The following is a 27,512-nucleotide window of genomic DNA, read 5'->3' as shown; positions in this document are numbered from 1 at the left end:
ATTAATTCCTATGAGAAATGCGTGGAAAACTGTAACTCAAAAGATTTGAAGAGAAGAATTTACAAGAAATATTCTACTCCTTTGCCAAAAACACAAGTATATTTTGTGTTCTTCGACAATCTTCAAATTTTTCTGGAAATTTTCAAAGCAACCGAATCATTGGGAGCATACAGTGTATCTGCTGATTTATTTCTATTTTATTCCAATTTATCCAACAACACTAGAAATATGGCACAAGATATATTAAAAATAGCATATGATCACTTAAAATACATTTCAATGGTTTTACTTCCAGTTGGACAGGATGTATTTGAGCTATACGAGTTCAATTACTTTGCAAAAGAGTCAAAATACTGCGGTATTAATCCAGTTTTAACATTGTTAACTACATGTAATCAAACATGTTGCAACCTTGAAAATTACTCTTCAAAAATAAATTATTCTAAATTAAATTGCACAATTCGTGCAGAAATGATGTACTTTCCACCATTTGTAATCAATACTTACACAGGAATAGAACCATTTATTTTACAAGAAATTGAAAGTCGGTATAACATAACATTCGAAAAATCTTTTCACAGCGTAAGTGGAAGTTGGGGTCACAAACAAGAAAACGGTAGCTGGTCAAACGTGCTGTATAAAATTCATAATAAAGCTTTCAAAATCGGCGCTGGAGAAATTGCTATATATAGCGACCGTTATACTGACTTTGATTATTCATTAAATTACTTCAATGAAAAAACGTGTTGGGTTGTTCCAAGTGCAAAGCCTCTGGGAGATTGGACACTGATTTTAATAATATTTTCATGGTCGACTTGGACCATTCTTCTAATACTGTTACTATTAATTGGTATTTTTCTGTGGATAGCAAGTAATATTACAAATCAACTAAGAAAATATCATGCTAAGCTCCACCGAGATAAAGGTTTAGAGAAAATAATGGAAGCATTTTTAACATCTCTTCAAGTAACCAGCTCAAATTCAGTTAGATCACAACCAAACTTTCCCGCGACTCGAGTATTATTTATTTCTTACACATTGTTTATCATGATTGTTGGATCTTTATATCAAAGTACTTTGATTAATGTTTTAACTAGTCCACAATTTAAACATCAAATTTCAACATTTGACGAGATTGTACAAAGTTCTCTGACTATCGGAGGTGTTCAAAACTATAGAGAATTGTTTAACAGGGAAAATAGAAATTCGAAGCTAAGTTATAAAAAGTATGAGTATTTTTCCGAAAATATAGGAAATGACTATTGGATAAAGCGGGTTGCCAAAGGTGATACGATTTCAATTATGGGTGAAACATATGCGAATTATTACAGGAAAGCTTCAGAAATGACTAATACAGATGGTTCCTCAAAGGTTTTCGTAATTACTAATGACCAAGAAGTATTATTTTACAGATATTTGCATTCATTTTCTCCAAAAACTTTTGCTCAAACCTCAATTTGATCATATTATAGAAAATTTACGCAATACTGGGTTTATAAATCATTGGACTGATTATTTTATCCATCGCTATCGACCGGAAGATCAAATTTCTGGTGATAAACATCAACGACATCAAAAAGATATTGTGTTAACTATCAATCATCTTCAAAGTGCATTTACTTTACTGATTTTTGGAAATGCTTTGGGAGTGTGTGTGTTTTTGGGAGAAATTACTTATTCGTTAATTTTAAACAAAGTGAAACGACTAATATAAATAGACTGAGGGCACCACTAATTATTATAATTTTAAAGGGGTATTCTACTCTTGAGATTTCAAAAAAAAAAATTTTTTTTGATATTTTCAAAGTTTAACTATTCAAGAATACGTGTACAAGAGGATTTTTCAAAATTTAAATTATTTTCCGAGATATACCCTTTTTGTGACGCGGCATCCATACTGGTTCGCATTGACGCGAAACTTTAAACGTGTTTTTCTCGAAACTGTATTTTTTGAGACGGTACCCACGATTTCTCAACTTCTACTGAACCGATTTACTTTTCTTTGGAATGAACTACGCTTATCCCTAAATTCCGATTTTAAATATTCCAAAAAAAATCTAGTATATCAAAAACAAGGGTGAAAAAATCACTTTTTTTTTCAAACAGTCGCCATTTTGTAAAAAAAAATTTTTTCACTTGTCCGTAGTTCATTCCATTGCGACATTTTTCTAAATTAACAATCTTTTTTTTTTTCATTTCATATCACATGGAGGGCTAAAATCATGGGTACGGTCACGTGCCAATTTTTTGGGACCCCCCCCCTTTATCACCTGCTGGAATTTAAGATTTTGAACTTTATTCAATTTTTATTTTTTTTTTGTATTCTCAAAACATTAATAAATAAGTGTTAAAAAAATGGATGGTAAAACTCTTCATAGATTTTTTTTACGGCCTTTCAAAAATCACATGAAATTCATGCCTCTAGAGTAGAGTACCCCCTTAACTTATATCGGAATGGAAATTTATCAAATCAGCAATACATCTTTAATATATCCTACTAATTCAATCTTTTACAAACATGTGTAATAATGATTGTTTGTTTGAAAATATGATATAATCGTACAGTGATTTTAATAAAGTGAAAAAAACAATTTGATTTCCTCAGATTCAATCTTGAAATTACTTTTTATTGGCCCATTACCGTCAATCATTCCATTATCTGCCAACTTGAGTTGCTGATTGTTTATTATGCCTCTCAATACTTGCAGTTACAAAACTAACTCTCACGATGTTCACTGCATCGACCAATTCAGCTCAGTTATTAAATTATTTTATTATTCTTTTAGCTCTTGATGTAACAATTGCGCAAAAATCAATTATAAAAATGCATTTGCATCTTCTAGTCCGTTTGACATAACAACCGCAAGCAAATGCCTTGCAAATATAACCGGCAAGATTTTTGACAGAAAAAGGGTAGTCACCGTTATAAATTGCAACATAACTGAAGGACTTGGTTATGACATCATGTCTCAAGTAATGAAAATTCTACACCAAAATTCAGAAGAATTTGGCAGCACCTTCATAATCACAAATGGCAATCAAAATATTTTTGGTTCTTTTGAAAAATTCGTTGAAAATTGTAAGTCTAAAGATTTAAAAACAAGAGTTTACAAAACATATTCTACTCCTTTGCTAAAAACACAAGTATACTTTGTGTTCATCTCCAAATTTTTCTTGAAATTTTCAAAGCAATCGAATTATTAAAGGCATATAGTATATCTGCAGAGTTATTTTTATTTTATTCCAATTTATCAAACAACCCTAGAGATATGGCACATAACATTTTAAATATAGCATATGATCACTTAAAATACACGTCAATGGTATTACTACCGGCTGAAAAGGAAGTATTTGAGCTGTATGAGTTTAATTACTTTACGATGGAGTCAAAATACTGCGGTATTAATCCAGTTTTAACATTGTTAACTACATGTAATCAAACAAGTTGCTACCCTGAAGATTACTTTTCAAAAATAAATCATTCTAAATTAAATTGTACAATTCGCGCAGAAGTAATGTACTTTCCACCGCATGTAATTAATATTTATACAGGAGTAGAACTACTAATTTTACAAGAAATCGAAAATCGACATAATCTGACATTTGAAAAATCTTTTCACAACGTCTCTGGAAGTTGGGGATACAAACAAGAGAACGGTAGCTGGTCAAACCTGCTTTACAAAATTCACAATAATGCTTTCCAAATTTATTGTGCAGGAGCAGTTTCGAAATATAGCGAACGTGTGACTGACTTTGATTTTTCTTTAAATCACTTCTATGAAAGAATGTATTGGATAGTCCCAAGTGCAAAACCTATGGGGGGATGGACACTTATTCTAAAAATATTTTCATGGTCAACCTGGATTATTATTCTAATACTTTTACTATTAATTGGAATTTGTCTATGGATATCAAGTTATATCACAAATCAACTAAGAAAAGGTCATGTTAAGCTCCAGCAAGATAAAAATTTAGAGAAATTTGTGACGGCTATTTTAATATCCCTACAAATAACCGTTTACAATTCTGTTAGAAGACAACCAACTGCTCTCGCCAATCGTATGTTGTTCATTTCATACGCTTTGTCAATCATGATAGTGGGATCTTTATATCAGAGCGTTTTGATTAATGTTTTAACTACTCCACAATATCTACATCAAATTTACATAGTAAACACATATGGATTCATTTTCTCAAAGAACTTTGTGCTTAAACCTCATTAATAAAGTGTGCAAAATGGTTAGGGTTTCCTAGATTCAATCTAGTAATTACTCCTTTATTATATACTTATCTCCAATCATTCCATTATCCTGCCAACATGAGTTGCTGATTGTTTATAAATAAGTACAAATCCTTATGCCTTTCAATACGCTTTTAACTTGCAGTTACCCAACTAATTCATACAATGTTCACAACATCAAAAATATTCTTCAACTATTAAACTATTATCTTCTTTTTCGGCTCTAAATGCAACAGTTACGCAAAAACTCAATTATTACAATGCATTTGTAGCTTCTAGTCCGTTTGACATAGCAACCGCAAGTAAATGTCTTACAGATATAACTCGCAAGTTCTTTGATCAAAAAGAGTGGTCACCGTTATAAATTGCAACATAACTGATGAACCTGGTTATAGCATCATGTCTCAAGTAATGAAAGGACTACACCTAAACTCAGAAGAATCTGGCAGCAGCTTCAAAATCACAAATGGCAATCAAAATATTATTAATTCCTATGAGAAATGCGTGGAAAACTGTAACTCAAAAGATTTGAAGAGAAGAATTTACAAGAAATATTCTACTCCTTTGCCAAAAACACAAGTATATTTTGTGTTCTTCGACAATCTTCAAATTTTTCTGGAAATTTTCAAAGCAACCGAATCATTGGGAGCATACAGTGTATCTGCTGATTTATTTCTATTTTATTCCAATTTATCCAACAACACTAGAAATATGGCACAAGATATATTAAAAATAGCATATGATCACTTAAAATACATTTCAATGGTTTTACTTCCAGTTGGACAGGATGTATTTGAGCTATACGAGTTCAATTACTTTGCAAAAGAGTCAAAATACTGCGGTATTAATCCAGTTTTAACATTGTTAACTACATGTAATCAAACATGTTGCAACCTTGAAAATTACTCTTCAAAAATAAATTATTCTAAATTAAATTGCACAATTCGTGCAGAAATGATGTACTTTCCACCATTTGTAATCAATACTTACACAGGAATAGAACCATTTATTTTACAAGAAATTGAAAGTCGGTATAACATAACATTCGAAAAATCTTTTCACAGCGTAAGTGGAAGTTGGGGTCACAAACAAGAAAACGGTAGCTGGTCAAACGTGCTGTATAAAATTCATAATAAAGCTTTCAAAATCGGCGCTGGAGAAATTGCTATATATAGCGACCGTTATACTGACTTTGATTATTCATTAAATTACTTCAATGAAAAAACGTGTTGGGTTGTTCCAAGTGCAAAGCCTCTGGGAGATTGGACACTGATTTTAATAATATTTTCATGGTCGACTTGGACCATTCTTCTAATACTGTTACTATTAATTGGTATTTTTCTGTGGATAGCAAGTAATATTACAAATCAACTAAGAAAATATCATGCTAAGCTCCACCGAGATAAAGGTTTAGAGAAAATAATGGAAGCATTTTTAACATCTCTTCAAGTAACCAGCTCAAATTCAGTTAGATCACAACCAAACTTTCCCGCGACTCGAGTATTATTTATTTCTTACACATTGTTTATCATGATTGTTGGATCTTTATATCAAAGTACTTTGATTAATGTTTTAACTAGTCCACAATTTAAACATCAAATTTCAACATTTGACGAGATTGTACAAAGTTCTCTGACTATCGGAGGTGTTCAAAACTATAGAGAATTGTTTAACAGGGAAAATAGAAATTCGAAGCTAAGTTATAAAAAGTATGAGTATTTTTCCGAAAATATAGGAAATGACTATTGGATAAAGCGGGTTGCCAAAGGTGATACGATTTCAATTATGGGTGAAACATATGCGAATTATTACAGGAAAGCTTCAGAAATGACTAATACAGATGGTTCCTCAAAGGTTTTCGTAATTACTAATGACCAAGAAGTATTATTTTTACAGATATTTGCATTCATTTTCTCCAAAAACTTTTTGCTCAAACCTCAATTTGATCATATTATAGAAAATTTACGCAATACTGGGTTTATAAATCATTGGACTGATTATTTTATCCATCGCTATCGACCGGAAGATCAAATTTCTGGTGATAAACATCAACGACATCAAAAAGATATTGTGTTAACTATCAATCATCTTCAAAGTGCATTTACTTTACTGATTTTTGGAAATGCTTTGGGAGTGTGTGTGTTTTTGGGAGAAATTACTTATTCGTTAATTTTAAACAAAGTGAAACGACTAATATAAATAGACTGAGGGCACCACTAATTATTATAATTTTAAAGGGGTATTCTACTCTTGAGATTTCAAAAAAAAAAATTTTTTTTGATATTTTCAAAGTTTAACTATTCAAGAATACGTGTACAAGAGGATTTTTCAAAATTTAAATTATTTTCCGAGATATACCCTTTTTGTGACGCGGCATCCATACTGGTTCGCATTGACGCGAAACTTTAAACGTGTTTTTCTCGAAACTGTATTTTTTGAGACGGTACCCACGATTTCTCAACTTCTACTGAACCGATTTACTTTTCTTTGGAATGAACTACGCTTATCCTAAATTCCGATTTTAAATATTCCAAAAAATCTAGTATATCAAAAACAAGGGTGAAAAAATCACTTTTTTTCAAACAGTCGCCATTTTGTAAAAAAATTTTTTCACTTGTCCGTAGTTCATTCCATTGCGACATTTTTCTAAATTAACAATCTTTTTTTTTCATTTCATATCACATGGAGGGCTAAAATCATGGGTACGGTCACGTGCCAATTTTTGGGACCCCCTTTATCACCTGCTGGAATTTAAGATTTTGAACTTTATTCAATTTTTATTTTTTTGTATTCTCAAAACATTAATAAATAAGTGTTAAAAAAATGGATGGTAAAACTCTTCATAGATTTTTTTTACGGCCTTTCAAAAATCACATGAAATTCATGCCTCTAGAGTAGAGTACCCCCTTAACTTATATCGGAATGGAAATTTATCAAATCAGCAATACATCTTTAATATATCCTACTAATTCAATCTTTTACAAACATGTGTAATAATGATTGTTTGTTTGAAAATATGATATAATCGTACAGTGATTTTAATAAAGTGAAAAAAAAACAATTTGATTTCCTCAGATTCAATCTTGAAATAACTTTTTTATTGGCCCATTACCGTCAATCATTCCATTATCGTGCCAACTTGAGTTGCTGATTGTTTATTATGCCTCTCAATACTTGCAGTTACAAAACAAACTCTCACGATGTTCACTGCATCGACCAATTCAGCTCAGTTATTAAATTATTTTATTATTCTTTTAGCTCTTGATGTAACAATTGCGCAAAAAATCAATTATAAAAATGCATTTGCATCTTCTAGTCCATTTGACATATCAACCGCAAGTAAATGTCTTACAGATATAACCCGCAACATTTTTGACAAAAAGAGAGTAGTCACTGTTATAAATTGCAACATAACTGAAGGACCTGGTAACAACATCATGTCTCAAGTAATGAAAATACTACACCAAAACTCAGAAGAATCTGGTAGCAGCTTCAAAATTACAAATGGCAATCAAAATATTATTAGTTCATATGAGAAATGTGTTGAAAACTGTAACTCAAAAGATTTGAAAAGAAGAGTTTACAAAAAATATTCTACTCCATTGCCAAAAACACAAGTATACTTTGTGGTTTTTGACAATCTACAAGTTTTTCTGGAAATTTTCAAAGCAACCGAATTATTGGGAGCATACAGTGTATCCGCTGATTTATTTCTATTTTATTCAAATTTATCTAACAATACTAAGGATATGGCACAAAACATTTTAAATATAGCATATGATCACTTAAAATACACGTCAATGGTATTACTACCGGCTGAAAAGGAAGTATTTGAGCTGTATGAGTTTAATTATTTTGCAAAAGAATCACAATACTGCGGTATTAATCCAGTTTTAACATTGTTAACTACATGTAATCAAACAAGTTGCAACCCTGAAGATTACTCATCAAAAATAAATTATTCTAAATTAAATTGCACGATACGTGCAGAATTAATGTATTTTCCACCATATGTAATCAATAATCACACAGGAGTAGAAATATTTATTTTACAAGAAATCGAAAATCGATATAATCTAACGTTTGAAAAATCTTTTCACAACGTGACTGGAAGTTGGGGACACAAACAGGAAAACGGCAGCTGGTCAAATCTCCTTTATAAAATTCATAATAATCCATTCAAAATAGGCGCTGGAGCAGTTGCTAAATATAGCGAAAGTTTGGCTGATTTTGATTTTTCCTTAAATTACTTCTATGAAAGAATGTGTTGGGTAGTTCCAAGTGCAAAGCCTCTGGGGGATTGGACACTTATTCTAATAATATTTTCATGGTCGACTTGGGCTGTTCTTCTAATACTTTTACTATTAATTGGAATTCTTCTATGGATATCAAGTAAGATCACAAATCATCTAACAAAACATCATGCCAAACTCCAACGTGATAAAAGCTTAGAAAAAATGATGGCAGCTATTTTAACATCTCTTCAAGTAACCAGTTCAAATTCAGTTAGATCACAACCAAATTCTCTCGCTAATCGAGTATTATTTATTTCTTACACATTGTTTATCATGATTGTTGGATCGCTATATCAGAGTACTTTGATAAACGTTTTAACCACACCGCAATTTGAACATCAGATTTCTACTTATGACGAAATTCTACAAAGTCCTTTAAATATTGGTGGTCTTCGCGAGTTTAAAAATACGTTTATCACCGAAAAACGAATTTTCAACAAATACGAGTATTTTCCGGAAGATACAGTAGGAAATATGTATTGGATGCAACGTGTCGCCAATGGTGATACAATTACAATTATAGGATATGTTCATACCATGTATTTCCGGAAATCATTTGAATTGACTAATACAGATGGTTCCTCTAAGATTTACGTAATTCTTGACGATCTAGAAGTATTATATGTAAACACATATGGATTCATTTTCTCAAAGAACTTTGTGCTTAAACCTCAATTTGATTTTATTATCGTTAACTTAGTACATGCTGGATTTATAAATATTTGGGCAGAATATTTAGTCACCCGATATCGTCCAAAAGAAGAAACTCAACGAGAGGCAATTTTTAGTAATATACACCAAAATAAAGTTTTAACTATGAATCATCTCCAGAGTGCATTTACTTTATTGTTTATTGGAATTATTTTAGGTGTATGCGTATTTATTGCCGAAAATATTTATGGGTATATTTTAAAGAAGCTGAAATAGACGAGCTTTGTAATAACGATTCGATTTCACACACTTTGGACTCTGCTTGTGAACGTTTGCCTAGCGATTATTATACCATAAATGTCAAAACAAAATGTGTTCTCACAAAATGTGTTCAATAAACGTATTCAGTATTGAGGAATTTCATTCACATTGATCCTGTCTGATTGAAGTTATGAGTGATTTTTAGATTTTTTAACAAAGAACGATGTTTTGTCAAATTTCACAATTTGTAGAATTACATCAATATCAACAAAATTTTTGATATAAAGCTATCTATAACTACCATCCGGCTTTATCAATTTGGTGCTTTTAAAAAACAATTTTTTTAGTGGAATCATCTAATTCATAAAACCGTAAAATTATATCTTCTACTATCATTGATGTCTCCTATCGTAGGCTCAAGATCAGCATTTGTTAAATTGATTTTACGATCGTTCCCACTAAAATTTTGTACTTGTATTGTTTTCCAGACGCAAAGCACACAGTTCTAAAACAAAACTCACTAAAATGTGTTCTATAACAAAAAATACAACTTTATTATTAACATGTTTAATTGTATTGGGCGTTTTAAACATAACAGTTGCTACAAATTTGATTTACAAAAAAATATTGTCGTCTTCAAGTTCTATCGACATCAACATGGCAACCAAATGCATTTGGAATCTAGCAAACGAAACATTTGGAAAGAAGAAACTAATCACTGTTCTGACTTGTAATGACGATGCTTCACAGACATGTTGATGTTTTTCCAAATGCTTACATAATCACAGACGGTGTTCAAAATACTATCGGTTCTTTGGAAAATGCATTGGACATTGCAATTCAATTAAACTAAAAGACAGAATTAACAAGAAATATATTAGAACACCTATAAAACAAGTATGTACCTAGTATTTATCGATGACCTCGAACACTTTAAAACAATTTGAAATGAATAGAATCTATGGCGGCGTATAATGTCAATGCAAATTTTCTGCTGTTCTACACACAATTGTCAAACAATACTAAAACACATCGCAAAAAATTTTGAAAATTGCTTATAATCTTTCAAAATACAATACACAGTTGTTAATTCCAATATCTAGTGATATTTTTGAACTGTAACGGAAATTTTCATTCAACAACGTATGATATCAAAGTTCCTATATCTGGATTCAATTGCACAATTAAAACAGTTTTAAGCTTGAAGCCACCTTATGTAATCTCTGTAAACAAAGGTATAGACTTAACAATTCTTCGAATAATTGGGGAGCGTTTAAATATATCATTTGAAAAACTTTATACAATACCAAGTCCTGGGGTAGAAAACTATGTAACGGCAGTTGGTCCGGACCTCTTCAACAGATTAACCTGGATCCTTTTAAAATAGGAATTGGAGCAATTTCTATCAACGCAGAACGCTCAACATATTTTAAATTTTCGGTACGATACTTAACAGAGAAGATGTATTGGGTTGTTCCGAGATCAGAACGTGTTGATGACTGGCCGCTCATTTTATACATATTTTCTTGGCCTGTTTGGATTGCTCTGATTATTACTATGCTTGTAATTAGTACATTCTTTTGGGTGGAAAGCAATATTGGGTATTCAGTTAAAAGACCCAATAATAGTGTGTATCCAGTTCAAGAAGAAAGTTTGAAGCAAATTGGAGCAGCAATTCTTCTATCACTTCAAATCACTATATCCATGTCATTTCCAAAACTACCACAGAAATTTCTTAATCGTGTGCTATTTATATTTTATTCATTTTTTATTATTACTGTTGGAAGCTTGTATAATAGTTCTTTGATCAATTCCTTGACAAATCCCAGATATAAACATCAAATTTCCACTTTTGACGAGATTATAGAAAGTTCTTTGATAATTGGAGGATTGCCTTACTATAGACAATTTTTCGATTATCCAGAAAATAAAAAAATGATTGCAATTACCACTAAATACGTTAATGGCTCTGAAGATGCTGGAGATGAATATTGGTTGAATCGAGTGGCGGAAGGAAATCAGCTTCAATTTTTGGCGAAAGCGTTCTAAGGTATTACGAAGGATCTCCGAATCTAATTGAATCAGATGGTTCATCAAAGATTTTTGTGATTACAAAGATGGAAGAATTAATGTTTATAAATCCATACGGAATTATTTATTCCAAAAATTTCGTGCTTAGAAGACCTATTAATCACGTTCTTAGTAAGCTAGTAGATACTGGTCATATTAATAGCATGATTACTTGGTACACCAAATACGAATATGCAGAAATAGCGAATAAACTTTTAAAGGCACAATTAGGCGATTCTATGACAAATCACAAGTATAAAGTTGTTTTAAATATGTATCATTTCCAGGGAGCATTTATGCTTCTCATTGTTGGTAATTTTATTGGAGTGTGTGTGTTTATTCTGGAACATATTATTTGGAAGATTGGCGAAAGAAAAAATAAGCTGCAAATATTTTATTCTTGTCAGTTTTAAGCATTATAAAATGTAATTCACTGTTTTATCAAAATCTAAAATATGTGCAATCGAGTATCATTAAAGCAAATAACAAAGAACAAGTATCCTCTTATCAAGAACGAATATTGATTAATTTAATCAAATTGTCATTGATTTTTGATTTTGCTAATGTATGCTATTACTGTGTGATAAAAATTAAGTAATAAGTCGATGTATGCAATATTTTAATTTCCATTTTAAGCAGGTGTAATATTAAATGTTTGTTTTGTTTCGAGGTGTGGCGTATTTTTAACTTTTCACACATTTTTCAACGAAAGTTTTGATGGTCTTTTATTGGCACTTCCTCCTTGAGCGCGTCGGTATGTTATTTTTGCTGATTTTCAATGATGTTTTATTTTTCTCCTCGGTTCCCGTGCTCGTTCCCGTGTCGCCTGATTCGCTCACCGGCCGAAAGTTAATCTCACAAATTGAATTACGCTTGATTACTTTTTTTGTTATTTTTTGATTAGACATTGGCTGAGTAAACAGCCTCAAGAATGTAACGTAATATTTTGCTCACGGCTGCACCTCTCGACGCCATTCCAACAGTTAACTTTACAAATAGTTTCAAATAATGTGTAACAAACAATTACGTTTTCTTGATTGCATTAAAAATTAATTTCTAATGAATTGAAGAATTTCATTGTGGTTCCTGGAATTTATTACAAAACTTTGTAGGAATTTGAATGGAATAAAAGTGTTTTAAATCCGTTAATTCTCAATAACATCCAAACAGAAGCCAATTTCCTAATGCAGTAGATATCACAAAATAAAGTAATAAACTCGCGTGGCGCGCTGAAGTTCTTCTCATCCAGATATTTAATTTCGGAAATCATTTCACTCACCGTCAAACCCGAATGTTAAATCTCGCAATTTTGCTCGCGCCGCGCAAAAACTTTTGTACATTATTTTAACTAGAAATCCCGAAATAATTTATATCCCCAGCATTTCATTGCGCATTCGGCAAAGTTTTATCTCGCCACGGCACGCCACCCACGCCAACCAAGCCCGGCTGAGCCGAGAAACTTTTGATTGGCGCAACAAGAAACGCGCACACGTCGCTGGGGCTTGGAGCGTGTTCCGCAATTGCAATCAAACCGAAATAATTCGATTTGCCCGTCTGCCTTCCGCCTGCCACCGCCCAGCAAATATCTTTATTATTTCAAAAGTTGATACAATATATTATACATTAGCCGGGTCGTGCACGCTCACATCTAATAAATTTAATTTTCTGATTTCTTACCGTCTTTTTTCCCATTTCCAAACCAACCAGTGCAGAATTAAGTTATAAACTGTATGCAACACTATTTACAATACATATATACTCATATGGTTGCCTACATTACACTTTTACTTTATAAAATGTCTGAGCATGAACATGGAAAGCATGGAAATCTATCTGATGCATATCTGATTTCGTGCTCGCGCGTCGTTTGCCCAAGAAGCTTTTTGCGGTCGCGGGTGGAAGCGGTTAATTTACAGCTCCCGCACGCCGGTTACAAACAACTTTTGCCTAGCCAAAGTGGCACGGAGACGGACTGGCGCGGGCGCGGCTAGAAAGCAAATTAAACTTGCAGTTTACGTTGTTTGGAGATGGCGGAGCAGCGCCCGCTTCCACGAATCGGATAATTCTCAATGATAACAATACTCGAGGTGTGCTGTATGCAGAATTTACTACCGGATAGCAACAACTGCAAAAGTTACAAGTATACCCTGTGGATAACTTCATCTAGACTTTTTCTTTGGAGCTCTCCAGAGATTAATTCTAATTTGTAATAATAAACAGTGACATATTTGTGCAATGATGTTTGAGAGTGATGATTAATCCACAATAACCCATTCACTAGTCACGCGTGTTATGAGTTACATGTATGTTATCTTATCTGTAAATTTGTGCATAAAAAGCATTCTGTATTGATACAAGCGCCGTTTACTTGCATAGAATAATCACTTTTGTCGCTAGTCTGTCGTGCGACTTGTTCGCTACTGGTTTTAATTTTATCAAGAAAGTGTGTGCATTAATAATACCTTCAGATATGTCGGGTAAGTTATGAAAATATATATCTGTAATATAAAAATTAATCACAAAATCTGTTGGTAAGCACATAACTCCACAATGCTTAGATCAATTTGGCCAATTCTTTTTTTAAATGTTTGTTAAAGTTCAAGGATGGTTTTTAAGGCGAGAAAACTTCGAATAATTGCCGGGAAAACCCCAAAGACAGCTCTTTTCTAAAGGATAAAAGTTGGCATTGAGATTCATTCATAGTTATAGTTAAATAGTTGAATCCGAGATGGCGCGCTACAGTGCATTATTAGCAATTTTCTATATAATTAATTTGTTTAAAATAAAATTGCGAATCGTATTGATAGAATTGACACATACTATGTCTAGAACAAGAGAGTAAAAACGAATTACAATTTTATTAAACACTACAGGACGAAATCGCGGGAAAAACCTAGTTTACAATAAATTCACTCAAAATATTTATCATGATTAGTAATAAAATCTAATCTTATGATTAATCAGATTTGATTATTTTGTAGATACTGGATTTTATTGGGCAAAATCTAACACCTGTAATGCATCTGTACCGTTTACTGCCGTCCAGGGCGGAACTGATTCCGACGGGTCACCAATTTACGTAGGGAGAGCCTTTATTAGCGGTGACTGGTGTCCAGCTAAAGTGGTACCATCAAGAAAACAAGCATATGTGGCACATGGAAGTAGGGAACACTGCGTTCGCAATTATGAGGTATTTTATACCATAAATCGAAAAATAAAAAAAAATTATTTTTTGTAATTTATATTTTCATAGGTGTTGTGCGAAAGGCGTTTTCAATGGGTAAGCACAAGTGGTGGTAATATTCCACACAACGCGGTGTGTGGTGGTCAAACTTCAAGTGGAGAAAAGTTATACATTGGAAGAGCATATCACAATTCATCTAACACTGTTGGAAAGGTATAAAAATATTATTTTTGAATATAATTGAGGAATTCTTCTAAAAAAAAATGTTATTTTAGGTTCATCCGTCTCATAAATGTTTATATATTCCATATGGTGGGCAAGAAGTCAAATATGTAAAGTATGAAATTTTAGTAAGATCCTAACCTTCAAATTATGAATCACATAGAGGTTAAGAATATATCCGGCAAAACTCGTGACACATTGGTTATAAATCATCAAAAATTGAATAATGTACAATTATGATTACACGCTTTACAAATATAATCATCAAAAACCTCAACAGTTTAAAATTTAATTCAAGCCATTAAAAACTAGCGGAAAAAGTGTCGGTATGTATATAGATCACTTATTTTCGCTTCCGGTTGACGCCCGCCGGCGTGTTCCCATAAGTGCGAAAAACGAGTGTCGCTGGCACATATTGCGAGCGCCGAAGGAGGAAAAGCTCGGCATTCTAAACACGCCGAAACAGTAAATCATCGCCGCTTAATTATATATCGCGTTCGCGTGGCGGCGGAGGCGGCCGCGGTCGGTCCGGACCGACAAACAGTTGGCACCACTGCTCGCCCATCCTATTGCACTCTGCGTCGACATCTCGACATAGTTTTTGTTCTACTTTTCGCACGAAAAAGGTTCATTTGCATAAATTTCCAATTACACGGCGTGTTATTCGTAATTTTACTTCGAGTGTGACTTGCTACAATTGCAGCACAACACAGGAACAATTTTAAGTGAGGATCATTTATAATTCATTTCGAAAACATTTAAAAAACGACAAATCATTACTATTATTACGAATTTGAGTTTTTTTTGTATGTTTGTGACGCTTTCACGCAAAATCCACTTAAAGCAATTTCGATAAATTATGACATAAAGATACCTTGGATCATGGAGAACCATATAGGCAACTTTTTGTTACAAAATTCAGTTAGGTTCCTATATTAAAATTTACCACCAAATGCTAAGATTCAATACTCTTATAACAAAATATTAAAATTGTTTTCCCTTATTTGTTGTATCATGTTAAGTAAATAAAGCAGGTGTAACAATACCGATTTGAAACCAAAAAAAAGTTTCAACTCGCCGGAAAGACTTCCGGAAGACAAGACTGAGAATAAGAACCGCCTACGAACTAATTTCTCGCCATTTATAATCGGTTAATGTGCTGATAAATCAAGCTTTAACATTGGACGATGGTCGGGGAGTGTCCGTTCATCTGTACGCTGCAAGAATGGAAAAGAAAGCGCGGAAAATTAATTGTAAACAGCGCGAAACGAAATTAATTACGCTTTTTGCAACGTGCACCAAGTATATACGCTGTATTTTAAACTTTAGCATAGAAAAAATGTAAATTTATCAAACGAGTTAAACGAAACCCTTAGAAAATAAAACTAATTGTGCTAATAATTAAAGGATTAACATATTAACATATTATTATTACTGGTAATAATATTTTTATTTGTTAGATGATTGGTTGTGGGTTTTATGTCGTAATTAACGTTTTCGAATAAATGCAAAATTCTGAAACAATAAAACATTTAAGTTTTATTGAATTCCTAGTCAGGCATTGGGCAATTTAAACGGCAGCTCCATGTTAGTACGCTTGTGTACATAACCTGATAGTAAAACCATTTGATTGCATTCAAAATAAATTCAGTTTATTACTTTCAAAGCTTCGGCGAACGCAAAACTCAAGTGCAATCAATGTGAATGAAATTTATTATGAACAAATAAAAAACTCGCGTGCAAATACAAAACAAAATTAAATTCGCATAACTTCGTCAATTTACAGCAAACGAATAATTTTACAATAAATTCATCCAAATGAATTTTTCTATTTCAATTAAAAAGCAAACAAAACTAAATTATTCAAAAATAAAATCATCGCTTTGTTACAATTTAATAATATGCTATAATTTTTATGTTTTACAATTATACGAATTGAAAAAAAAAAAAAATGCGGAAAACTTTCAGAATTGCGATTGGTTGATGTGCACATCACTTATTCACGCTTTGGTGACCGATTACAGCCTCGAAATAAATATTAAACAGTCCATTACGTTGATTGTTAAACCAATTCCATTGTATTTCGAAAGTGAGTGAGTTTACTGTGTGTTTAGATGGCGTTTCATGTGTTTTCATTTAGGTGTAGAGTGCTGTGGTTTTAGATTTAATGACGTAAAGTACTCGGTCACTGAAAAGCGATTTAAACGGTTTAAATACACGAAATTGCATAATGCATGATGACGAAACTACACTCGCGTACTACCACATAAATACTTTCAAAGGTGTTAATTTTACGTCTCTGGAAAGTTCCATTTTAATCTCGTGATTAAAGTTTCACTTTACAAAAACAACACTTTCGTTAAAGACTTTGTGTTAATATTCGAGGAGCATATATGCGTAGTATACGAGTAGGTAACACAAGTGTTTCAATGCTTTTCGAAGCTTAGCCAGTGCATAAAACGATATTCGCGACGCGGTTGGGGAGGAGTACTGATTAAGTTAATTAAACCTAAAAGCACTGTTCGCCTTCGCACGCAGCAGGAGAGGAAGGAGCGTAGAAGGGAAGAAAACGGAAACAGTCTTTTCTTCCGGGTTGATTCTTCCGGCGCACTTATAACTACTTACTGCCATGCTGTGAGCCTGAAGCACTAGAAGAATGGAGGGAAGGAAAATTCTTAAGGGTGAAAATACCGCCTATAATATGTGTAGTGTTCAAATTTTCATATCTACACATGTGACACACATAATTAAATTAAGCTGAGTTTAAAAATTATGTTTTCTGATCTTTTAAAGCGTAGATTTTGTTGAAGCAAAGTCTAAAAGTAAGTTTGAAGCAACTGATTAACAATTTTTCATCTTCAAACTAAAGTAAACTTGTGCGCTTTTCCTGTTTACCGGATGCTTTGCTGCAACTCGGCAACAAAATATGCATCTGATTCAACTGACAAGCCGGAAAGTTTACCGAATCAAAAGTTTCAACCGAAAACAATTTTTACGCAGAGTGAACATAAATAAGCAAAATATTTAATATCAGATTTAGCTAGGGAATTTGTTTGCATTGATTTAACAAAACGGACTAATTAATTGAATTTTTATTCATTTTATTAAAAATAAATAAAAAATACAAAAATGTACTTTAGCGCCGCCTAGGAGTAAACTCAATAGTTATAACTATTACTGGATCATCATACTAACTTTCATCCCTTATTTTACACCCTTCTCATTAAATATTCACAACAAAAAGTAGTCTATTTGCTTTTCCTTACACAAAACAATTTCTACACAAAAATTTATCAAAATTGTTTCAGTGGTTTACGCGTGAAAGTGTCACAAACAAACAAAATAACATTTACCTATACAATATTATTTATAATGTTTTTATTTAGACCTTCCACTTGAGGATCTTGTTATACTTGAGGGACACGATGGATGCGGTTGACCGCATGAACCTCTTGTGTGTGTAATGGCGTCACGCGCGTCTAATGCTATTAACCAGCCAGTGGTATGCAGTTTCAGTGTCCAACATTAACCTGAAATCATGGGATCTAACACATAATGTTTGAGTTAAGCATGTTGTCAACGTAGAAGCACTTGAATAATTTGAATTCCAATGATACTACACATTCCTGTGTGCGATTAATCATCTGATAATAATACAGTAATAAAATGTTTAACTTTTTGTGGTTATGTTGTGTTATGTTGTCACTGGCAACACCGCACAGACATGTGTGCGATGTCGGAAAAACTTTTGACGAAATTGCTGCACGTCGTCATTTTATCTGGTGTATTTTTCTTCGCCTCTTTTTTCCTTGTCGTTCCTCGCGACTGAAAACACTAGAGTTGGTTGGTTCTTCGCTCGGCGGTGTTCTCAGATTTATATTTTGTTTTCTTCCTGCCTGGATGCGTGCGAGTGCTGTGATTTTTCGCCGTTCATTCCTTATTGTTATCAGACGCCTGAATGCGCGTTGTTTCACTTTCGCCGTTTCAACTTTCTGCCTCTATCAGTAGACGTCAGGCGGCGTCAGTTTGTGTCAGTGTCGAGACTTTGCGCGTCGGATATCAAACAACTGGACGGTAGTTATAGCGCTAGTTTAGTGGCATACTTTTCCAACTCGTGTCCGGTCTTTCCACCTTCTCACCTTTTTCCCATTATTTTCGTCTAGTCGGAATGCGGAATGGTGGCAGAAGCAGAATGGCAGGTCAACGCGAATCACACTCTCATTCGGGCGTTGGAAAATAAATGTGAGGGACGTGCGCGATGATGGAAAAGAAGAAAACAATATAAAGAAAATATGAAAGTTAGAAGTTGGTATTTTGGTATTGGTGTTGGTGTTTGGGGATGAGAAAAGATCGTCGCTATGGAGCCAGCTAGCTCCGAGTTTTGATGACCTTATTTCACTTTGATTTCGCTCTCTTCTCCTCGAGCGTGCGCTTCGTTAAACTCGATCTAATATATCTATTATTCGCCAAATATGTTGCCTCATTTCTGTTTACTGTGTTGACAACTTTTTGACCTTTACATTTATATTTTCGTCAAAAATCACAAGATAAACACAAAAATATGAATTATAGTGTTTTATTTCAGGTAAGATAACACTTTACTAACATATGTACAACAGTACACGATTCCCTTTACTATTACAAAACAGTTTTGCGTGTGTCCCAAGTAATTCAGGCAATAATTCATATTTTATCGCCCGCTTTAATTTGTTTTATCGACTTCTCGAATATGAAATTCCGCGCGCCAACTATGCGTTATTCGTAAGCGTATAACTGCTGCTGTTTTGTCGGCTAGGCGGACGACATTTGCACCTAAAAGCAAAACTGGAAAAGCGTCGCCTTCCGTACACACAATACGAACCATTCGCAAAGAATACACAACAGCACAACAACAACAGGACAATACAGCAATTCCATTCGCGATGAAATTCATTTGTGAAAACTTAAGATAGGCAACCCAATGCGCATTGCCGAAGTGGGACAACGCGTATATAAATAAATAAATAATGCTTATTGAAGTTTGCTTTGAATAGGCACACGAAGAATAGCGTATCCTAGAATCACGTATGGGTAGAAGAAAGGACGGTTGTCTTTTGTTTGGTCATGCAAAACTGGAAACTAAAGCCACCTGCTTATTGAGAGGCCTAACAAACGACAAGCGGCCAGCCAAACAGCCTAAATCAACAAACAACTTGAGTCACAGTCACAAATTTCGCAAGTTTATTTAGTTGCTTGGTCAAATATTAAATTACAAAATAAACACAATCGCAATGTGATATTAGCTTGAAACAGCTTTCGGATGTTTTGGACTTTTCGATTTTAGTTTTCGAGTTTTCAAAGGATTCGAGGAGGATTTCAGTTCGGTTCGCAGTTTAGTTCGAGAGTAGTTTCGCGAATTATCAGCGCTTAATATCCGCTTGAAAACCGAGCAAAAGTTGGAGGATAATGAAGTCCCAATGAGGTCTCAATGAAATCTCATCTACTCCCAAAGATAACCCCGCGCATCGTTTTCATATTGAAAATTTGGAAAATGTCCAAGTTTGTAAACTTAAACACAAACCCACCCTCAAGATCCACATCTATATACGAGTATATACTATTATTTATCAAAGCAAAATTTCGTCAAAACCCGCTCATATCCTCTTGCAAGATTAATTTTACATCCAGCGTATATTAATATTGATTACTCACATGCCAAATGAGCAACCAACAATGCTCCGAATGGAACTAGAACACACTCCCTGCCGCCAATGTTGATGTTGATGTGGAGTTCTCCTTCTCGATCCGGATGCGCTGATGCGTTGCAAACTTCTGCTAGAGAACTAGACGTGTGTGCAGTTCCTAGTACCAACCAGCTTGTAGGTGGTAGACTTTGTGCTCGCCGGGAGGCTCGGATTATACGCACATCAATCAATCAAAACGGCGGGCATGGCAGCGGCGCCCACACGTCCCGTTTTATGCTACGTGTCGAAACGCGTGTTAAATTCGCACGTCGGCGGATATTCCACAATCCGAGCCTGACGTACCGGGCGGGGCGAGCTCATCATCACGTTCACGCGGCATACCAAACCGAGTAGGATGAGAATAGGTACCAATGTGTCATACGATCACACTGGCCATTGCTTAGTAAAGTGAACGTGTGCATTTCTAGTTTGGCGAGCGGGTGCGTTACATCGTTAACAGCGTTCCAGGATCCAGTTGTTCTGTAATTTAGTCATTTGAAGCGTGTGATACTTTAGCTATAGATTACACATTTATTATTCGGGATTAATTAGGGGTAAATTGTGAGTTTTTATGCTTCAAAAATGTATATCATCAAACTTTTCCAATTAAAACTCTACTTCTGTCATCATTTCAGCAGTTGTAGGCAATTTTCATGCTTTAACGCCATGCGAAACACGTTTATGAAGAAACTTTTGTCCTGCGGACATTCCAACCTTTCGTTTACGTTTTATTTTTTGAAAAATAAAAAGAAAACACGAATTTATCATCGTTTTGCGCGTTTCACAGCATGTTACACGGATGTTTCCACTTTTTCGTGTACAAAATTCACTCGTTTCGGAGTTGCCGGGTGGAAAACATTTTTTTTTTCGCTTTGAGACAAAAATAGCTCAATTTTAGGTGTAAACTCAACAAATTTAATGCTATCTTTGAATTATATCCTTTTACCTTATACGATTTTCAGTTTTTGTTTAATTTAGTAATAATTACTTACACTTGTTATAAAAATAAAAAAGTGTTTATTCAAGGTGTAGGTGAAATTTGAAAGCCAAGCACATTTAATGCGAATCAATTAGAAGCGATGTTTGCGGCATTGTCGGCGGGTTTGTTGCGCGTGTCGAATTTACGGCGGCGTGCGCTCGCCGACGTGAGTTATGTGCACGTCGCCACCGCACCACCCCCAACAATTGTACCGCCAACCGACTCCCTGCCGCATCGGCGATTGAAACTCACTGTCGGCGGACGCGGTGCCGCAGCGGGACGTAAACGCATTAATTGTTGCCGTTTTATTGATTAATTTCTTGAGTTATTGGAGGTTAATTAAATTCGGCGCCATTAGCGGTGGCACCGGCGACCAGCGCGTCGTCATTACGACGTTACGCACCGCGATCAGACCTTTGTCAAACTATTAAACGACAAAACGACAGCACAAAGTTGCGTTCAATTTGTGATATGATTTAGGTGGAAACTATTCCATTGTGTACTACGCATATTAGAACATTATGAGAAAATTACAAAGAAAATCTTTTTTTTATTTTTACATAACTTTTGCATTTCTCAGCATTTTGGTGGAATTGAAAGAAAACGAAATGAACAACCGTCGTTTTCAGAGCACTGCGGCAGCGAGAAGAAAATCGAATCCGGACTGATAACCAATTTGTGTGGATAATTGACCCTTTAACCCTCATTGGGGCGCGCCGATGGGCCCGACCCGCGGGGCTAATAATACATGCACGTGAAGCTCGAACAAAACCAGCCGAAAACGAAATAAACGCTTAATAAACGCCCTGAAAGTCCTGGCAAAAGGGACGCGTCGACGACGCTTCGCTAGTTTCGCTCGTTTGTGCCTCATTTTCATTCGGGGGTTTCATTTCCATTTCGGACAAGCTCATCCCGTCCAAACCGACGCAAGTTCGTTTATTTCTAATAACTTTCAATTTTGACCATGCATAAACCTTTCATTTCATCGACATCAAAAACGTCCGAACCATCATTAACTATCTTCACTAGATGATAACTTTGTGCGCAAGCGCTGAATGTCTTATTCAGAGCCGCAAAACTTTCGACTTTCAAAGAATACTCAAACGTAGGTATAACACGCATTCAATCAATATCCAACGGTGAGCACCAACTCCAAAACTCGATTAAATGAAACGTAATGAATTCAGCATCAGCATTTGATAAAATTCTTGGGCGAGGGCGAAATAATTTAACCGCGCCTGCTAAGAAAACGCACGGACGATCTGGGCGCCGAGTAATAAACGCATTCGGCGTAATTCGCACCGGAGGCGGAAGATTATTCATGCGTGAAACTAATTCCCATCTTTTTCGATGCGCCCCATAGGAGAAGAAAAAACGAAGGGCGATAATAAATATTTTATATGCGGCGTTCATTTCTGCTTTCGACCCTCGTTTCTTGTTCCGATTAGGAGAGCAGTTAGCGCTTATTGTTAACCTACAACCCACAAGGAATACAAAAATATTTCAAGTATACAAAAAATTAAATATTAGCATAAGAATTAGAAAAATTTGATCAGTAATTCAGATATTTGATTTGTTGAATTTGTCGCGACATTAATTAGAAAAGCGTTTTTCAAAAAATTCAAAAATTCCATTCAATTATGAATTTGTATGTTTGTGACGCTTTCCAGCGAAAACTATTCAATCAATTTTTATAAATTTTTGTATAGAGGTATTTTTGATCATGGAAAAGTAAATAGACATCTTTTTGTCAAAAAAATTCGTCAAAAACTCAAAAATTAATTAAATAAGTTAAAATTAAAACAACTCAACTCAAATTATTTTTAATACAAATTTTTATATTTATTTAGTAGCTTTAAATTGCTTTAAATGTTTGTCATCTATAATTCACTATTAGTTCTGCCAGCATTCTGCTTTAAAATGTAAAACGCAAACGTTAAACGTCTTAACGCGCAAAAATGGCATCTCGAGCTATCGTAAGCGAACAGCCAGTGGCACTAGTCGATTTTTCTTGCTTTTATCTCCTCTTTACTCACAAGCATCCCAAGTCGCAAGTATGTGATCCAGTGTGTCGGTCTCCTTAAGAAGGTAGTTTCCTCCTAGCCGTCCTACGAAAAAAAAACGTGAAAATCTATGCGTAGCAAAAAACCCAGCGCACTTCTACTCCTCTCTTCGGGCTAACGCAAGACGAAAAGAACGAAGGTTTGAAGGTTTGAAAGGAAAGGACGACGAAACGAAGAAAGATTTACGTTTAGTTGATGTATTACACCTTGATGGTTTCTTCCACCTTAAATTCTTTACCAGTTCTGCTGCTGCGTTCAGTTAAGCTGAGCCGAAAGTGGAAAGAGGTGATTTTTGGTGATCCACACACATGTTTCATGTTTGTTCATGAATATATCCGTTTGCTGCTTTTGCACAATGTTGCGTTGAATGCACGCTGATGCATGCAACTTTGTGCAACAACTCGGAACAACTGAAGGTTTGGTATAAGTGCGTAGATTGTGGAATGACCGTTGGCTTCAAGCGCGGCTTTATCGGGAGCTTTCACTTCCTTTGCGTTGTGTTTTCTTTTCGTTTTTCGTCGTCAAACCTTTTTAAGACCTTGGCATACGAAGGTGTTACAGGCGAGAGGCGGCACTGACGAATGAGTGCAGATATTTCATTGCGTTTAAATTGACAATAGAATAGAATATTTTTATAGAAAAATAAAAAATATATTAAAATATACATTTCCATATGTTTTACAAAATTAATTTAATTTTTAAAACTGACAGAAATGCTTTAAAACAATATAAAACAATTTTTTACAGTTCAAACGCACATTGAAAGAGACGCCGACATGTTTTATACTTGAAAAAGCTTTGCAATGAAGTTAAAAAATCATATTCCATTTCATTTGAAAAATAAGCACAAACGCCATACAAACCAGACACAACTCAACTCAAAGCAAAAGAAATATTATATCAAAGGCACTAAGCAAATATAAAAACACGTTGAATTTAATTTAAAATTTTTAAATCTCACATTTACACTTCCTAATTAATAAATGAATAGTGTTAGTAATGTTTGTCTATGTAATGACGCACACTACACGTGAATTTGTATCTTGTGCAAGTCTCTTTTCCTGTTTCCCTTGCCGTAAGCCCGAAGCATTTATCATTGTTGTGCAATGTCGTGCAACGTTGTCGGCAGCTTTGTCCTTGTGCGCTTGTCCGAATGCACGCTTTCCATCTTCATCCACCCATCCGCATTCACCGCCGCCACCCGGACGCAACGAAAAATACCATCAATGTCGGAGGGTTAAGGGTCGTGTTTCGACGTTTTCTTTCATCATCAAACAACTCAAACAACACAGACGTCCACATTATGCGACGATAAATGCAAAAGAAACGCATGCAAGTAGAACAACTTCAAACGGGATTCAAAGCATTATCCTGTCGCTGTCGCTGTCGGGAGAAAAAGTCTGATACAAAATTTTGTGAAACTGCACCGAATGAAAATGCATAAAATGTGCTTTTAACAGGCATATCAACTTGATGTGTGTCAGCGTACGACGTGTGTACATTAAAGATTGTCGCCGATTGACGGCGGCGAATGAGCAGGAGTTGATGTCGTCGATACAAGGCACGATGTGGAAAAACGGCGTGTGAAATATGCATTTTATCATGACACGTATGCCGAACATCCGCTTGCTGCTTAATGAAATTGCACTTCATAGTCGTCGCAAAATGCAATTTTACATCATTTTTCGACGGGAGCTTAGCACAGCGTACTGACAAGCACACAAAAATGCAACAAAATTAAATATTTGCAAGAATATATAACCTACATATTGAAATGTTGGTTGCCTAGGTTATATTTAAAATGTATGCTTGTAGCTACCAGTATATGACTAGAAGCGTTTTTGTTTAAGAGATTTTGCTTCCTTCTTATGCACAACCATGCGGATGAATCGTCTGGCGCTTTTGCGCTTGGCTTTGAGTGGGAAATCTGGAACCAGGTTGAGAGTTACGAACGCGTGCACGTGTCGGCGGCGGGCGGCACGTAACGAGCACGCAAACTGCCGCCGACACAACAGCGACGCGCGATATTGCAAAAATTATGCAAGCGGGTTGCACTGACAAGTCCCGGGCGCCATTCGGGAGTAAACAACGCGCAACACTGAAAATGTCGTAAAATTGCGGATATTGTACGCGAACGCGTGCACACAAACCGAACAAATTAAGTTTTATTCAATTAGTATGCTGTTCGTGGTTGGATTTGCATACTTACAGGACTACAAAGCATTTTTTGACTAAAGGTACTAGCTACATATTAAGATTAAGTATAATCAGTATTATTTTGAGCACAAAGTATATTTCTGATTAGTGTATAATAAAAATAAATCACAAAATCTGTTAGTAAGCGCATAACTCAACAACACCGAGACCAATTTGGCCAATTCTTTTTGCAAATGTTTGTTAAAGTCCAAGGATGGTTTTTACGGCGAGAAAATTTTGAAAAATTGCCGGGAAAACCCTAAAGACAGCTCTTTTCTATAGGATAAAAGTTGGCATTGAGATTCAATCATAGTTATAGTTAAATAGTTGAATCCGAGATGGCGCGCTGAAGTGCATTATTAGCAATTCTTTATATAATTAGTTTCTTTAAAATAAAATTGCGAATCTTATTGATAGAATTGATACATACTATGTCTAAAGAGTAAAAACGAATTACAATTTTATGAAACACTATCGGGCCAAAGCTAGTTCCAAATAAAAACTTCAATAGCAAATACACAAATTGCTAAAACATGACCAAATATCATGATTAAAAAAGCACCTTGCAAATGATTCAATGTTAAAACAATATTTGATTGTAAATTCATATTGATTGATTTGCGTTCTCTTGAGTTATATTGATAAATGTAAAAATCTTTCCATTTTCAATTAAACCAGCAAGCACCAATTTTTCGATAACATCATCAAAGTACTTCTTAAGAAGAAAATTCTTTGAGAAAATAATTTGGTAAGTGTTCACAAATGCCTCGTTCTCAAGATAATAAACTTTACTTGTTCCATCCGGGTTGGTTAGTTCTGGTTTTTATAATAATACATTAAGTATTGCTTTCCTAGAATTGATATTGCTTTACCATTCGCCACCATATCTCTCAAAAATCCATTGTTGCATCTTTGGTTAAACAATTATACTTATTGTATACTACTAATTCTGCATCATATTTCGGATCTTCAAAAACTGTTTGACGTAGGCCCGTCCTCCAATGGGCAATGGACTTTCGACTATCTCTTGGTAAGTAGACATTTGATGTTCATACTTGGGATGAGTTAATACATCAATCAAAGCACTTTGATATAAACCTCCAATAATAACCATGAATAATGTGTAGGATATGAATGCCAAACGGTTGGTAAATAAACTCGGGTGTTTTCCAACCGAAGCAGAAAGTGTTATCTGAACGGATAACAAAATGGCCGCTCAAGTGTCTTCCAATGTGTGTCATTTCCATTGAAATGTATTATATTACTAGCAATCCAAACAATTACACTTATTACCATCAAAAGTCCTAATAATACAACCAAAAATAACCAGTGAAAAACAAATAAAACAAGCGTCCAATCACCAACGCGTTTTGCCCTTGGTACAATCCAGTACATTTTTCTGAGAAATAATTCAAAGAAAAATCAAACTCAAATAAGCGATCTTCACGCATCTCAACTGCTCCGATTCCAATTCTGAAACGATCCACGATCAAATTGTAAAGTATTCCTGACCAGTTACCATCATTTTGCACGGATCCCCATTTTAGAGTTGCGTTATGATAGAATATCTCAAATGTTATATTAAGCTGTTTTGTAATTCTTCAAGAATTAATATTTCAATGCCTTCG

The 27,512-nt window shown here is 34.5% G+C and overlaps 1 protein-coding gene across 1 annotated transcript; it reads left to right on the top strand.

Annotated features, from left to right (window-relative positions):
- The first annotated feature begins 13,845 nt into the window (after positions 1-13,845).
- On the top strand, positions 13,846-15,194 carry LOC135802051 (natterin-3-like). The gene is made up of 4 exons (XM_065315583.1): positions 13,846-13,994; positions 14,499-14,707; positions 14,771-14,914; positions 14,977-15,194. The coding sequence occupies exons 1-4, from the start codon at positions 13,988-13,990 to the stop codon at positions 15,061-15,063; spliced, it is 447 nt and encodes a 148-aa protein (XP_065171655.1). The 5' UTR covers positions 13,846-13,987; the 3' UTR covers positions 15,064-15,194.
- Positions 15,195-27,512: the final 12,318 nt, after the last annotated feature.

This window comes from Atheta coriaria, unplaced genomic scaffold (genome assembly GCF_025399875.1).
Source record: "Atheta coriaria isolate IRGN ID8LTWV9N9 unplaced genomic scaffold, Caltech_Dcor_3.1 hic_scaffold_15_pilon, whole genome shotgun sequence".
NCBI lineage: Eukaryota > Metazoa > Arthropoda > Insecta > Coleoptera > Staphylinidae > Dalotia > Dalotia coriaria.
Note: the sequence above shows the minus strand (reverse complement) of the source record. Positions and strands in the feature narration are given on the sequence as shown.

Coding starts and splice junctions, on each gene's coding strand:
- LOC135802051 (XM_065315583.1), top strand. Junction 14,708..14,770: donor ACTGCGTTCGCAATTATGAG/GTATTTTATACC, acceptor ATATTTTCATAG/GTGTTGTGCGAAAGGCGTTT. Junction 14,915..14,976: donor CATCTAACACTGTTGGAAAG/GTATAAAAATAT, acceptor ATGTTATTTTAG/GTTCATCCGTCTCATAAATG.